The sequence below is a fragment of the Trachypithecus francoisi genome, unplaced genomic scaffold (assembly GCF_009764315.1).
Source record: "Trachypithecus francoisi isolate TF-2019V2 unplaced genomic scaffold, Tfra_2.0 Lachesis_group15, whole genome shotgun sequence".
Lineage (NCBI taxonomy): Eukaryota > Metazoa > Chordata > Mammalia > Primates > Cercopithecidae > Trachypithecus > Trachypithecus francoisi.
In genome coordinates this window covers 62,625,566-62,639,628 of record NW_022681460.1, presented here as the reverse complement: position 1 = coordinate 62,639,628, position 14,063 = coordinate 62,625,566, and the positions used below count along the sequence as shown (strand labels likewise).

The following is a 14,063-nucleotide window of genomic DNA, read 5'->3' as shown; positions in this document are numbered from 1 at the left end:
TTTGAATCTTCTCTCTTCTTGGTCAATCTAGCAAATGGTCTATCAGTCTTGTTTATATTTTTAAAGACCCAAGTTTTTTGTTTCATTTATCTTTTGTATTTTCTGTTAGTTTGTTTCAATTTAATTTAGTTCAGCACTGATCTTTGTTATTTCTTTTATCCTACTAGGTTTGGATTTGATTTGCTTTGGTTTCTCTAGTTCCTTGAGGTATGATGTTAGGTTGTCAATTTGTGATTTTTCAGACTTTTCAATGTAGGAATTTAGCACTATAAACTTTCCTCTCAGCACTGCTTTTGCTGTATCCTAGAGGGTTTGATAACTTGTATCACTATTACCATTCATTTCAAATAACTCTTAAATTTCCATCTTGAATTCATTGTTAATCCAAAAATCATTCAGGAGCATACTGCTTAATTTTCATGTGTTTGCATAGTTTGGGGGTTCCTTTTGAAGTTGATTTCTAGTTTTATTTCACTGTGGTCTGAGAATGTTGACTTTTTAAAATTTATTGAGACTTGTTTTGTGACTTATCATATGGTCTATCCTGGAGAATGTTCCATGTGTTAATGAGAAGAATATATATTCTGCAGTTCTTCGGTCAAGTATTCTATAAAGATGTGTTAGGTCCATTTGTTCTGAGTGTAGTTTAAATCCACTGTTTCTTTTTTTACTTTCTACCTCAATGATCTGTCTAGTGCTGTCAGTGAAGTGTTGAAGTACCCCACAATTATTTTGTTGCTGTCCATCTAATTTCTTAGGTCTAATAGTAACGTTTTATGAATCTGGAAGCTCCAGAGTTATACACATATATATTGAGAATTGTAATATCATCTTGTTGAATTTGTCCTTTTATCATTACTTAATGACCTCCTCTGTCTTTTTTTACATTGTTTCTTTAAAATCTGTTTTATCTGATATAAGAATAGCTACTCTTGTTCACTTTTGGTTTCCATTTGCATGGAATATTTTTTCCGCTCATTTATCTGGAGTTTATAAAATTCCTTAGGTGAGTCTCTTGAAGAAAGCAAATATTTTGGTTTGTCATTTTGTTATCCATTCTGCCAATCTGTATCTTTTAAGTGAAGCATTTAGGCCATTTATGTTCAAAGTTAATATTGAGACAAGAGGTTGCAGTCATCATGTTGATTGTAACCTACTTTATTAGTTATGTTATTGTTTTATAGACCTTGTGAGTTTTATGTTTTCAAGAGGTGCATATCTACCTTCTGTTTCAAGGTTTAGAATTCCTTTTAGTATCTCCCGTAAGGCTGGCCTGGTAGTGACAAATGCTCTCAGCATTTCTTTGTCTGAAAAGACTATTTCTCCATCATTTATGAAATTTAGTTTTCCTGGATACAAAATTCTGGGTTGACAATTATTCTGTTTCAGGAGGCTAAAGATAGGACCCCAATCCCTTCTGGCTTGTTAAGTTTCTTTTGAGCTGTTCCACTTATTGAACAGTTCCCCACTCTCCACACCCATATCTGATAACCTCCTTTGACATATACTAAAGTTCCATTCATGCCTTGGCTTGTTTCTGGACTCTATGGTATTTGTCAGTATGCTCATCTCTGTACAAAGACCACACTGTCTAAAGTGATACAGTTTCATTGTAAGATCTGATATCTAGTAGGACAAATACTTTCTCCCTGCTTTTCTTCTTCAGATGTATCCTGCTAAGTGAGAAAGATACAAACATTTATTTTATTGTTCCACCACATATTTGCATCTATTTTCACACAACTTAACCTATTATAATATAATTATTATGCCTATTAGGCTATAATCTCTTTGAGGGCACTGACTATATCTCATTCATCTGTGTTTCTTAGAGGGCACAAGATAGTGTCTTATCCATAATAGGGACTCTAGAAATGTTAGTTGAATGATTATTAGACAATGACAAATACCATTGGAGAATTGAGTTCTACTCTAAATATATGATCAATGACTAACAGAGTCACCTGGTGGACATGCAGGGAAATCTGACACTCAAGATTTTCTGAGCATCCATCATTCATTTCTAAATGGATTATTACCCTTCTCTTGAAAGGCAAAGTGTTCAAGAGTCTTTTGCAAAAATACTGTTCAGAAGGTTAATAACATAGATAAAAAAGAAGTTTCTCTACAGCCCTTAATCTCTATTCATATTGCTTCTATTGTTTCTAATGTTTCAATAGTAATTCCTCATGTTCTTAAAAACAACTCTTAAGTGCAGTATTACATTTAGTTTTCCTATGTTTATGTGCAATTGCAGCTAAGTAATTACTTACCCATTCAAAGAACAAATGTTTCACAAATAACATTCAAGGGATGTAGAAAAATCCAAGGATAAGAATTGTAATTTTTTATAACTCCCTAATACCTTAAATAAAATCATAGACAAGGGAGTCACAATAGGCTATGAAAGGGTACTAGGATATTGAAATTCTACTCTTACCCTAAGATGCTGGCACAATAGAAAGAATGTGAAGCCATTTGGTCACATTTCTCAGATGATCATAATCAGATCCAGAATCCTGACCTATGTGAACTGTGACATTAAGTATAGGGTTCTCAGTAAGGTTCTATTGCACAATTACATTCCTGAACAATATTAACACTCCTAAGGGAAACATTCTTGCCCATATTGTCCCTTTGAAAAGCTCTAAAAGAATGCCTAGGATGCTCAGACCTTTAAATGATGCTCTTCATCTTAGTGTGGTCCTGAATAATAATACATACATGCAAAAAAATTAAATAACCTTTGCCACAGCATATTTATAATTTCAGAATGATTTTATTTTATGTAATTCAGACTCTTGAAGAATTCAATATAAATAAATAATAAAGGTTAAATCAGAAACTGCCGTTCTATGCACCAGTTTCCCTACCTGTTAAATGAGAATGCTAAGATTTTTTCCTGAAATTCCTGCTAGCTTTAAGATCCCATAATTCTAACTATATCCGAATGAGTAGCATACTTAAAACAGTAGTAGGGTTGTCATGTCAAAAATATATGCTTTTTTTCTAGAATAATTTAGCCTGGCAGTTAAATGCCCATCAAGATTTCTGTATACTGTATTGTACTGTCAAGTATAACGGCAGATTGTAATGACACTTAGAATGACACATAAACTTCTTGAATACCCACATGAATATTCATATAAAGATTTCTTTACCCATCAAGAAAATAGCTTAATTCAGGAGGATATATCTAAATGACCAGTTATATCAGGTAATCAAGAGAGTATGTATTTCAGTCTAACGACTCCCACATCCTAATGCTTATCTAGTATCTTTAGCTCATGCATATGCCTATACACATTCCAAATTGCCTGTTCATCTATGTCTAGCTTGATTTCTTCCAAAGCAGAGCTTGAGACAAGCTCTTGGGTGCATGTAGCTTACTAGGGAGGTGATCCCAGGTAGCAAGAATAAGGATGTGTGGAGAGCGAGATGGGGAAGGAGCAAAAGCTAACAAAGGATGTGCTATTAAGGGTTACTGTTATTGGCAACTGGAACTCAATCCCACTGGTGACCCTATAGGAACTCTATAAGACATGTGTAAAACATGCCTCAGAATCACCTGTCTCAGAATTACCCTAAGAATTTTAGGGTGGAGCATTTATTCATAGACTCCCATATCCATTGGTTGAGGGTCCCTTGGTACCACTAACTCCCCAAAACTTCAAAGCTGCTCTGTGCAACTTGTGCCTTTAATAAAAGCCCTGAGGCAGAAAGCCAGACAGATAACTGCCAGTGCTTGAAGAAAGAAGCTGTCAGACTATATGGGAATGTCTACCACTGATGTAGCTGAGATGAGACATGGGGTGCCAGAAGCATCTGCTACCTGGGAATCCAATTACATAAATGACTGATGCAAAATTATTACCAGTTTATGTTTTTCAACAAACAATTCTTACAAAAGCTATTTGAGGGCTCCCTGTACAAAATGAATGGAAATTAATTTTAAAGAGGCAAAAATCCTCTTTTAAAAACTTAGTTATCCAAGTAATAATGACTGTGTCATTATTGCCAAGATACAAGTGATAAAGAAAAAAAGGGACTTTCAGTTTTGGACTCTTGTGTCTAGTGTGTTATCTAACATCTTGAAAATTTTTTCCTGAATTCCTTTTTCCAAATTATGGTAAACATTATTTATAAATAATTTATGTTTATGAACTACTTACTGCTCTACTACTCTGAAATGAAAAAGAGATAAGCAAGAAAAAATATTTTATTATTTGACAATGTAGAAAATACACTTTCTAGTACACTGTTAATGTTGTTTTTCACTCTGCTGGTTCCACAGCACATAAAAACAACTCTGAACAGGGTGTTCTTGCTGCAAATGATGGATGATGGATGATGTCAACAAGAATATGAAAAATGCCACGCTGGTTTCCAGTTTAATTTTCAACAAACAACTATATAAATACACAGATATGGACCAACATTTCTTTCTAAATGGAAGACAAACACTTAAAGTGAGAGATCTGGTAATTTGCAACTAGCTTCTTGTATACCATATAGATACAATGGTTAATCATGTTAAGTTACTGATGAAGTTCTTTACTCTTAATTGTCAGGTTGTTATTATAAACATAACGTTTCAAATGCACTAGGGGTTTGCAAGAACAAGAAGGGAAATATATTCCTTGCACTTAGAAGTAGAAGTGTAAGCAGACCAGTGTTTCCAGTATACTACCAACCACAACAAATAACTTTTTTTAGATGGGCAGCACATCTTAGCACTCTCAACTCCACAGTCCCCAAATTCCAAATGGAAACAATTTGACAAGTATAATAACATAAAAATATTCTTACCAGCTTCTGCCCAGACAGGACCTCCAGAAGGGCAAGCAGTTTAACACCATCTTTCATGTCTTCAAAAAGATCATCCACCACCATTGGAGGTTTTCGCTGTAAAAGCAAAGAGGAATAAGTGCAGAAAATATCTCTTCCCTCTCTATTTCTCTCTTTCTCTCTCTGTCTCACCTTTGTTACTTATGCTGGTGAAATCTGTAGGAGAAGCTTCTATATACTTTAATTCTTTATTTTGGATTGAGTTGCCAATTGCCTTTTGATGACTGTGAGAATAAAATAATCCAGTGGAGATAAAACTCAATATTCAAAAACCTCAGAAGATTTAATGCTTGAGCCTTAATGTATGTACCAGCTTCTTTCTAGAAAGTGATTTTTGAAGGGCAGGATGTTGTGGGATAAGGCAACGAAAAGAGGGTACTATCAACCTAAAAGATAAGAGAGAGATTATAGCGGGACATAAAAGCAGAGCAACAGCTGCATGGACCAACCTCAGCCTCACTCTGTGCATGCCACACTACTAGGGCTTAACAACGTGCAGCCCTTCTATAGGACATTCTCACCACAGCAACCTCATTAGCTCAGTGATCTGCTGGAGGAGCACTGTTGGCATAGCTAAGGTTGCAGGTTCAATCTTCCCGTGGGTTAGTTAGCTATTATGTTGTGTTTTACAGCCTGATGAATCTAGCGAAACTTCTTTCAGTGTGTCATTGAACCCAAATTATCATAAGCACAAGAGTACAGACAGATCAGTGCAAATCCATCACTGCTGCTGGAAGAATAAGCCAAAGCCCACATTTAATTCATGGAGCATCTTTTTTTTATAAAGGTTATTAAAATACTTAATATACTGGAATTCATCAAACATTGAATTAGGGTCTATCTTGGCTCAGGAGAAAGTAAAGAAACCATTGTGCCAATGTTGATGGTCAATAGAGGGGAGGTGTTCACTGATTTATCACAGAATCAGGATTTGTTTTCCATTTAGCATCTGATTTCAAACTTTATAGTTTTCTGATTCTTACTGAATCTTATTAAAGGCCTAATGTTCAATTCTTGACTTTCAATTGTCTTTCTTTCTTTAAAAAAGAATGTGTTCTATCTAAGAGGTTTAACACCAAATGTTTGGTTGAAATGTGACTTTCTTTCTCTACCAACTGATGTAGAACATTTATATTTCTCTTATGACTGCATGAATTATAATGCCTGAGCAGTACAATTCTAATTTAAAATGTATTTTTCTCTCGTTATAAAGTGAGCAGTTGAACACATTTTGTTCTCATGCTGTGAAATGCTTGTTGAAAAATAACAGAGTTTTCATTTTTATCATTCTCTTTCAAATTCCATCATTCATGCTGCTTCTTACTTATATAGCCAAAATGTAATAGTGACTTTATATTCTAAGCACATAAATAAAATTAATCAGAATAAAAGAAGCCATTACAAAGAAAACTATTTGGTGCAATAAGAATAAAAATTATTGTCTTAGCCATATACAGTCATTAAAAATGCAGTCTATCATTCAAAGTATCCACTTGTACCCAAATTATTTAAATCAAGCAAAACAATGAGGAACAAGTTCATAAACGCTTGATATATTCAGTGAGCAAATGCAAATAAAATTTTTCGTGCATTGTTATAAATATGCAAAAAGTAAGGAAAGCAGGGAATTCTCATGAAATAATAAAGATTTCAAGAAATTTTACACCCAAAAATGATAAAATGCATGCCTTCATCTGTTTTGACTTTAAAAATACACAGGTATCTGCCACTTTGAGGAACATGTCCTCTCACCTCACTTCTGCCTCTCTTCTTTCCCTCCTCTATTGCTACTCATGCTGCACATGCTTTCCTTTTTCCTCCAGCTGTTCCCTCCACAAGGCTCCAGAATTGGCCTTCCGATCAGCAGCGACAGCTGAACAGCTCAGCAGCCTACTGGCCTCTCTGCATGGGACATTGCCGATACCATTCTCTCCCTGATCTGTTCCTACCCAAAACTCTGTGACTAGACTGCCTAGTTCACAGGCCTTTCTCTTTCTTTCTCCTCTCTTCTTCCTAACTGTGGTCATTGACCACTCAATCCTGAGTCCTTTGTTCTTTACAATTTTTTTTCTGCTTATATATGTCTCTTAAATCCCGGTAAGCGACCTCTCCTAAACTTTGTCAAACATGTGGCAGGCACTTCATATCTATTGCTGGCTTGCTGGCTGATTGATTGAATGAATGAATGAATGAATGTAAACATTGTGTGAAACCAATAAACAGCCTTTATTACACCAGAATTTTAAAAAATTAGTAATTACTGGACAAGTTTTGCCATCCCAGTTTGTATAAGGTATTGTTTATATACACCAAACAATCAATTAAGGGGAAATTTACTATGATGACTACCTCACATTTAATTTTTGGAACAATATTTTAACAGAAAATCTTTCAGCTAAAATATTTCTCCTGTCACATGTACAAATATCTATACCACCAATATGGTGACTTTGGTAAGACTTGGGTCACAGTGTTGAAGGTCAAAAAGGAGACTTAGAGACGCAGATAATTTATTGGATCTTGACTTAACGGAAAATATAGATAGACATCTATCAAGCACTTTTCAAGACCACAATGACCTTTATTTATTAATGGGAAATTGTGGTAAGCTCTCTTTTTTTGTACAATATTTGAGGAAATTATATTCTCTTCTGGCCTTCCCAATCCTATTTAGCACATTCTTCCATGGAAGGAAGACATGTTCATGCTGAATCTGAGGTGGTTCAAACAATGGCCCTTCTGACTTGGTGATAGGAGAGGGAGATGGTAATGAACAAGAGGAGAAAGTAGTACTTTCTTCTGTGCCACCCCTTCTAGAAGCTTTCCTCAAACTAGATTTAAACTCGAAGTTCTGGCTCTAGAAGTGTTGCCTGGTCTCAAAATGTCTATCAATTCAGGGAAAATGCACAGACCTCTGTTGCTGGAGAGTTGACCTTCCCTGGCTACAGCCTTGGTTAACTCATGAGTGTTGCAGACCTCACAGCGTGCTTTCCTCTGTTTCTCCTCCTCCCCCTTTATTTTTGCCATAGGAGCCCCCTTGATAATATGTAATGCGATTCATTCCCTTTCTCTTAGGACTTAAAGGAGAGCAAATATTTCTTCCTGAACCTTATGAAATGTAGGGAAGCACAGTCATCTTTGTTGTAACTTTGACTGACCATTTCCTATATTTCGGGAAAATAATTCGTTCTCTAACATTGTATGTGTGTGAATAACTTGTGTCTCTTTACCAGTCTATAGGTATCAGGATGTATTTAACATCAGGATGTATAAACACTTATCCACCATTTGTTTCATATTTTTATTCATGAGAGGATAGCTATGTTTGCTGTGCTGCATGTCAATTTCATGCCTTGAGAAACAATTATATTCTGAAGGTGAAAAAGATTAAGATAATAATTTGATGAAAAAATTGTACTCAAAATAACTATTTGGTATGTGATATGGTTTGACTCTGTGTCTCCACCACCCAAATCTCATCTCGGATAGTAATTCCCATGATCCCCATATGCCAAGGGAGGAACGTGGTGGGAGGTGAATTGGATTATGAGGGTGGCTTCCCCTATGGGTTCTCATGATAGTGAGTGAATTCTCACAAGATCTGATGGTTTTTAAAGTGGCATGTTTTTCCTGTGCTCTCACTTCACTTCCCTCCTGCCACCTTGTGAAGAAGATGCCTGTTTCCCCTTCGCTTTCTGCCACGATTGTAAGTTTCCTGAGGCCTCTCCAGCCATGTGGAACTGTGAGTCAATTAAACCTCTTTCCTTTATATATTACCCAGTCTTGGGTATATCTTTATAGCAATGTGAAAATGGACTAATACAGTATGAAATGACAATTTCAGAAGTTCTCACATTTAAACATTATATATGAAATAAAAATGTTGGTGCATAAAGGAATTATGACAAAACAGTCCTAGTATAGACTACATACAACATATGAATTCCAATATTCAGTAGGTATTTCTATGGCTTAGATATTATTCAAATTCAGTAGGTGTTTAAGTAAGGATAAAAGGGGGAAGATAATAAAATAGGAAGGGAAGAAAAAAATGAATAAAATATTGTTAAACATCTAAATGTGTTGAGCACTATTATGTGGACTCCTACCTGCTATCTTATTTAATATTCACAGCCACTACCTATGGGAACACCACCCTCTCTTGATAAGCAAGGAATCTGAATCTCAGAGACACTAAGTGGCTGGGATTAGAGCCCAGGATTTTATACTTTGAGTCACCTTGTTAGACAGGAAGCTTAGTATAAAAATTATGGTATTAACATTAATTTTTCCTGAATAATACACAAACTCATAAATGTAATCTGTATTTATTATCAATAGAAAAAGTATTGACCGATCAGCTGAAGTGCCTGCTACTCTATCAGAAACACTAACTTCATTAACTTTTAAATGTGGATTTAAGAAAGACTAAAAGAGTAATAAGAGAAGCACCATATGTACCAACATACGTAACATATACTGGCATGGATACAAACCAGCTCAAGTCACATCTGTGTCTTGATGTCCCCCCGTGGTCATATTTGGGGGACACTCTATCGTGTTATGTGAGTGACCTGAGCTGGGCCCATGATATTCTTGGGTCCAGAAGATGTCTGGGGTCACATTGTATGGCAGTGACCTAGGGACCAGTGTCATCAGGTCATGCTGCTGAGGTCCCAAGAGCCATTCTGACTCTGTCTTTCTCACAACTGGGTCAGTCAGTGTGTTGCGGGTTCCCAAGAACACTTTCAGGCTTGATGATTCACTAGAAGGACTCAGAACTCAGAAGTGCTGCTGAACTCATGGTTACAGCTTATGACAGCAAAAAGATACAGATTATAATCAGCAAAGCAGAAAGATACATGCAGTGAAGTCCAGGAGAAATGATGCACAAGCTTTCAGAGGTGAGTGACCTTTCCCTTCCCAGTGGAGTCACATGAGGATGTACTTATTTTTCCCAGCAATGACATGTGACAACCCATGTGAAGTGTTTCCAACCAGGGAAGTTCCCCCAAGTCTTAGTGTTCAGGGTTTTTATTGGGGGGGGTCTATCACATAGGCAAGCAATATCCATGTGACTGACCTCAGCTACTCAGCTCCAGCTCTCTCCCACACCCTCAACCCCAGCAAAAAAAAGTTTTAACCCAAATCACACTGTTAACATAAAAAGATCTGATCAAGGTGGTACAGCATGGCCAAGGCCCCAGGACACACAAAAACTGTCACTCTAAATATAGTGTGGCTCAAGGTATCAGGCATAGAAAACCATGCTATTCAGGCAGAATATTCCGAGGGCTCGGAGGTTATCTCCCAGAAGCCAGTCAAGGTGTATTCTTAAAGATAGGCCCTTCTTTGGAGCACAGAGTCTGAGCACCGCAGGCCTACTATGTTGTCTGTCTTACTCAGCTGGCTTTTCCTTCTTTTATTTTGAGACACCTAGTAGCCTTTCAATAGCTCTTTCTTCTTGGTTAAATCATCTAAAATTAATTTTATTTACTTGCAACAAAATGAGGCACAACTGACATGCGTCTCATTTCTTAGTGTGTAAACACTATTCTGAGTGTAACAATTTAAATGTTAGTGTCTCCCCACTTCCACTCACATAAGTGACCAAAAGTAAATTTGTTCTGTAAACCAGAAGTGCATATTTTCAGAAGAACCTAACCTAATTGTATTTTTTTTTTTTTTTTACTAAAATAGTCCTCCTTTATTTGCAGTTTCAATTACCTAGGGTCAACTGTAGTCTGAAAAGATTAAACAAAATTCCAGAAAGAAACAATTCATAAGTTTTAAATTGCACACTGTTCTGCATAGTGTGATGAAATCTTTTGTTGTTGTTGTTGTTGTTGTTGTTTGAGACGGAGTCTCGCTCTGTTGCCCAGGATGGAGTGCAGTGGTGCGATCTTGGCTCACTGCAACCTCTGCCTCCCAGGTTCATGCCATTCTCCTGCCTCAGCCTCCCAAGTAGCTGGGACTACAGGTGCCCGCCACCACGCCTGGCTAATTTTTTGTATTTTTAGTAGAGACGGGGTTTCACTGTGTTAGCCAGGATGGTCTCGATCTCCTGACCTCATGATCCACCCACCTTGGCCTCCCGAAGTGCTGGGATTATGGGTGTGAGCCACCGTGCCTGGCTGTGTGATGAAATCTTAAACTGTCCCTGTCTGGGACATGAATCATCCCTTTGCCCGGGGTTTTCATGCTGTCTACTCAACCTGACCCACCTGCTTGTCACTTCATAGTTGTCTAGGTTATCACATCAACTGCTGCGGTATCACAGTGCCTGTGTTCAAGTCATCCTTATTTTACTTAATAATGACCACAGAGTGCAAGTGTAGTGATGCTGGCAATTTGGATATGCCAACAAGATGCTGTAAAGTGCTTCCTTTAAGTGAAAAGATGAAAGTTCTCAATAAGAAAATGAAAAAAAAACATCTGAGATTGCTAAGATCCATGGTAAGAATAAATCTTTTATTTGTGAAACTGTAAAAAAAGGAAAATTGGCTGTCACACCTTAACAAAAGTTATGGCCAGAGTAAATGATAAGTGCTTAGTTAAGATGGAAAAGGCATACATTTGTGGGTAGAGGACATGAACAGAAATGTATTCTAGTGGACAGTGATCAAGTTCAGTACCATCTGTGGCTTCAGGCATCTACTGGGGATTGAGACAACCCTCTTTTGAATGTAGTTTAACTTTTTAATTTTCGAATGTGCTAAAATACACATAATATAAAATTTACCATGTTAACTATTTTAAGCATACAGTTCAGTAGTGTTACATATTTCCACATTGTTGTAAAATTGATCTGCACCATTTTAATTTTGCAAAATTGAAAATCTATACCTGTTAAACAACAACCAGCCATTCCCTCTGTCCTTCAGCCCCTGGCAACTACCATTCTATTTTCTTTTCAATGATTTTGACTACTCCAGATACCTCTTATAAGTAGAATCACACAGTATCTGTCATTTCGTGACTGGCTTATTTCACTTAGTATTATGTCCTCAACGTTCATCCGTGTTGTAGCAGGTGTCAGAATTCCATCCTTTTAAAAAGCTGAATTATATTCCATTATATGGATATACCACATATTTTATATCCATTCATCCATCAATGGACACCTGGGTTGTTTCCATTTTCTGGCTATTGTGATTAATGCTTCTATGAGCATGAGTGTATTAATGTCTCCTCAAGACCCTGCTTTCAATTCTTTTGGATATATACCCTGAAGTGGAATTGCTGAACTACATGTTAATTCTATTTTTATTTTTATTTTTTTAAGAATTGACATACTGTTTTCCATAGTGGCTGCTTTGTGGAAGACTAGAAACCTACTTTGAAATATTACTAGCATGTCATCACCTTATGAGGTACAAATTTCTACAAATCTTCTGCAATCTTAGAATCCCAATTGACCAATATTGTGCAGCTATAAAGTAGATTTTCAGTATTAATAATTTAGTATTTAACAAAGAAAATGATAAAATCACCTGTCTCATGCCAGGACCATCTAGGTCCTCATTTGCCATCATCCATAATCACTTTTAGTCTTCTAGTAAATGCTTTTTCCTCTTGGGAAAAGAGCTCCCAAAACATTTTATCACCAAAAAAAGCTACAACATTATACTTTAAAATACTAAACACATATCCTATGGCTTAATATTTATGATTGCTGGGTACCCTGTGATACCAATAAAACTGAACCAGAAAATGCTTAGAACAGCGCATTCCACAGTTAAGTATTCACTTCAGTCGAGGCACACACAGCATTGAGCACAGTCAGGGTTGCTCAACAGGATGAAGAGTCATGACCTGAGATAGTGACAAAATTTTCTTCTGCAGAGCATGTAGGGAGGTCCCAAGGCAAGGGTTGACTCTCCATGTGCATTCTGTGCACCCTTGAAACCTCTGTGCACAGAATGACCCATAACTTCTAGAACCAGATAAACCACTACTTCTGGTTTATATAAGTTTCAGGTAGGAATTATTTCACAGGCTAAGAGATTGTATATGGAGAAAAATTCCCATCACAGGGCCAGTCTGGAGTTTTTGCATGTTCTGATGATCATCTTCTGGGTAGGAACAGCAAGTTAAACAACAGCAATATAGAGGAGTGGGAAGGAAGAGAGGCTAACCAGCAGGTATGGAGCAAGTGACCTCCCCAAAGGTTGGCAAAGAATCTTTCACAGTAAAATATATCAGAATGCCAACATATCCTTGGGCCAGATCAAGTAAATCATGATTATAACCACTGACAGTAGTCAAATAAAATTAATGTCCAACAGTTTTTGTCATTTTATTCAGAAAATCTAATTGAATGTTTCCAAAATCTTCAAAACAAAATGTAGTAACTTAAAAATTGTATGTGTAATTTGCTTCTCTTTCACTCCCTTTATAACAGCACTATTGTGATCATTTTCCACTTCTGCTTAGCAAAGGTGGGAAGGTCGTTCCCATTCTTTTTTGTTTCCTGTGACAGATAGCATAATCCTTTCCACTTCCTCGATTATTTAATTCAATTCTGAAAAAATATACCAAAAGCAGTAACTGCCCTCCAGCTCAGCTCTAAATCTGCTTGGAAAACTCAGCTCTTAACAATTTTCAGATGAAATAAAGTTTGTTTTACTATATAGTATAAAAGAAGCATATTCTCCAAGTTATGTATTTGGTACAAGTTGGGGTTACCCTTGACTCCTCTCTTTTGCTCACACTCAATATCTGATCCATCAACAAATCTTGTTGGCTTCATTTTCAAAATTCTTCCAGTATCTAACCACCTCTCATCACCTCCACTGCTACTATCTTAGTCAAAGTCACCAGTACCTTGGCTGGATGGCTTCAATAACCTCTAACTTATCTGCCTCCTTCTGCCTTTGCTTCTTTTCAGTCTATGTTCAGCAGAAGAGCTTCTTGATCTTTACTGTCTCTCTCACCCATTAGGATATAAGCTTCATAATGAGACGGTTATTACTTTTTTTTTTTTTTCTGTTTTGGTCACTGCTACATTTTCAGCACCTCTAATATTCCCTAGCTTATTAAACAGCATTTTAAAATATATATTGAATAAATGTATGATAAATAAAATATATTTCTGATTGGGCGTGGTGGCTTACACCTGTAATCCCAGCATTTTGGGAAGCTGAGATGGGTGAATTATTTGAGGTCAGGAGTTCAGGACCAGCCTGGCCAACATGGTAAAACCTCGTCTCTAC

At 36.7% G+C, this 14,063-nt stretch overlaps 1 protein-coding gene across 15 annotated transcripts in view; it reads right to left on the bottom strand.

The window, feature by feature from the left end:
* SYNE1 (spectrin repeat containing nuclear envelope protein 1) overlaps window positions 1-14,063 on the bottom strand; it is a 538,457-nt gene that overhangs the window by 418,923 nt on the left and 105,471 nt on the right. For all 15 annotated transcript variants that reach the window (XM_033235023.1, XM_033235024.1, XM_033235035.1 and 12 more), the window contains one exon: window positions 4,810-4,905. In XM_033235023.1, the coding sequence (XP_033090914.1) occupies window positions 4,810-4,905 (96 nt within the window). The remainder of the gene's footprint in view (window positions 1-4,809; window positions 4,906-14,063) is intronic.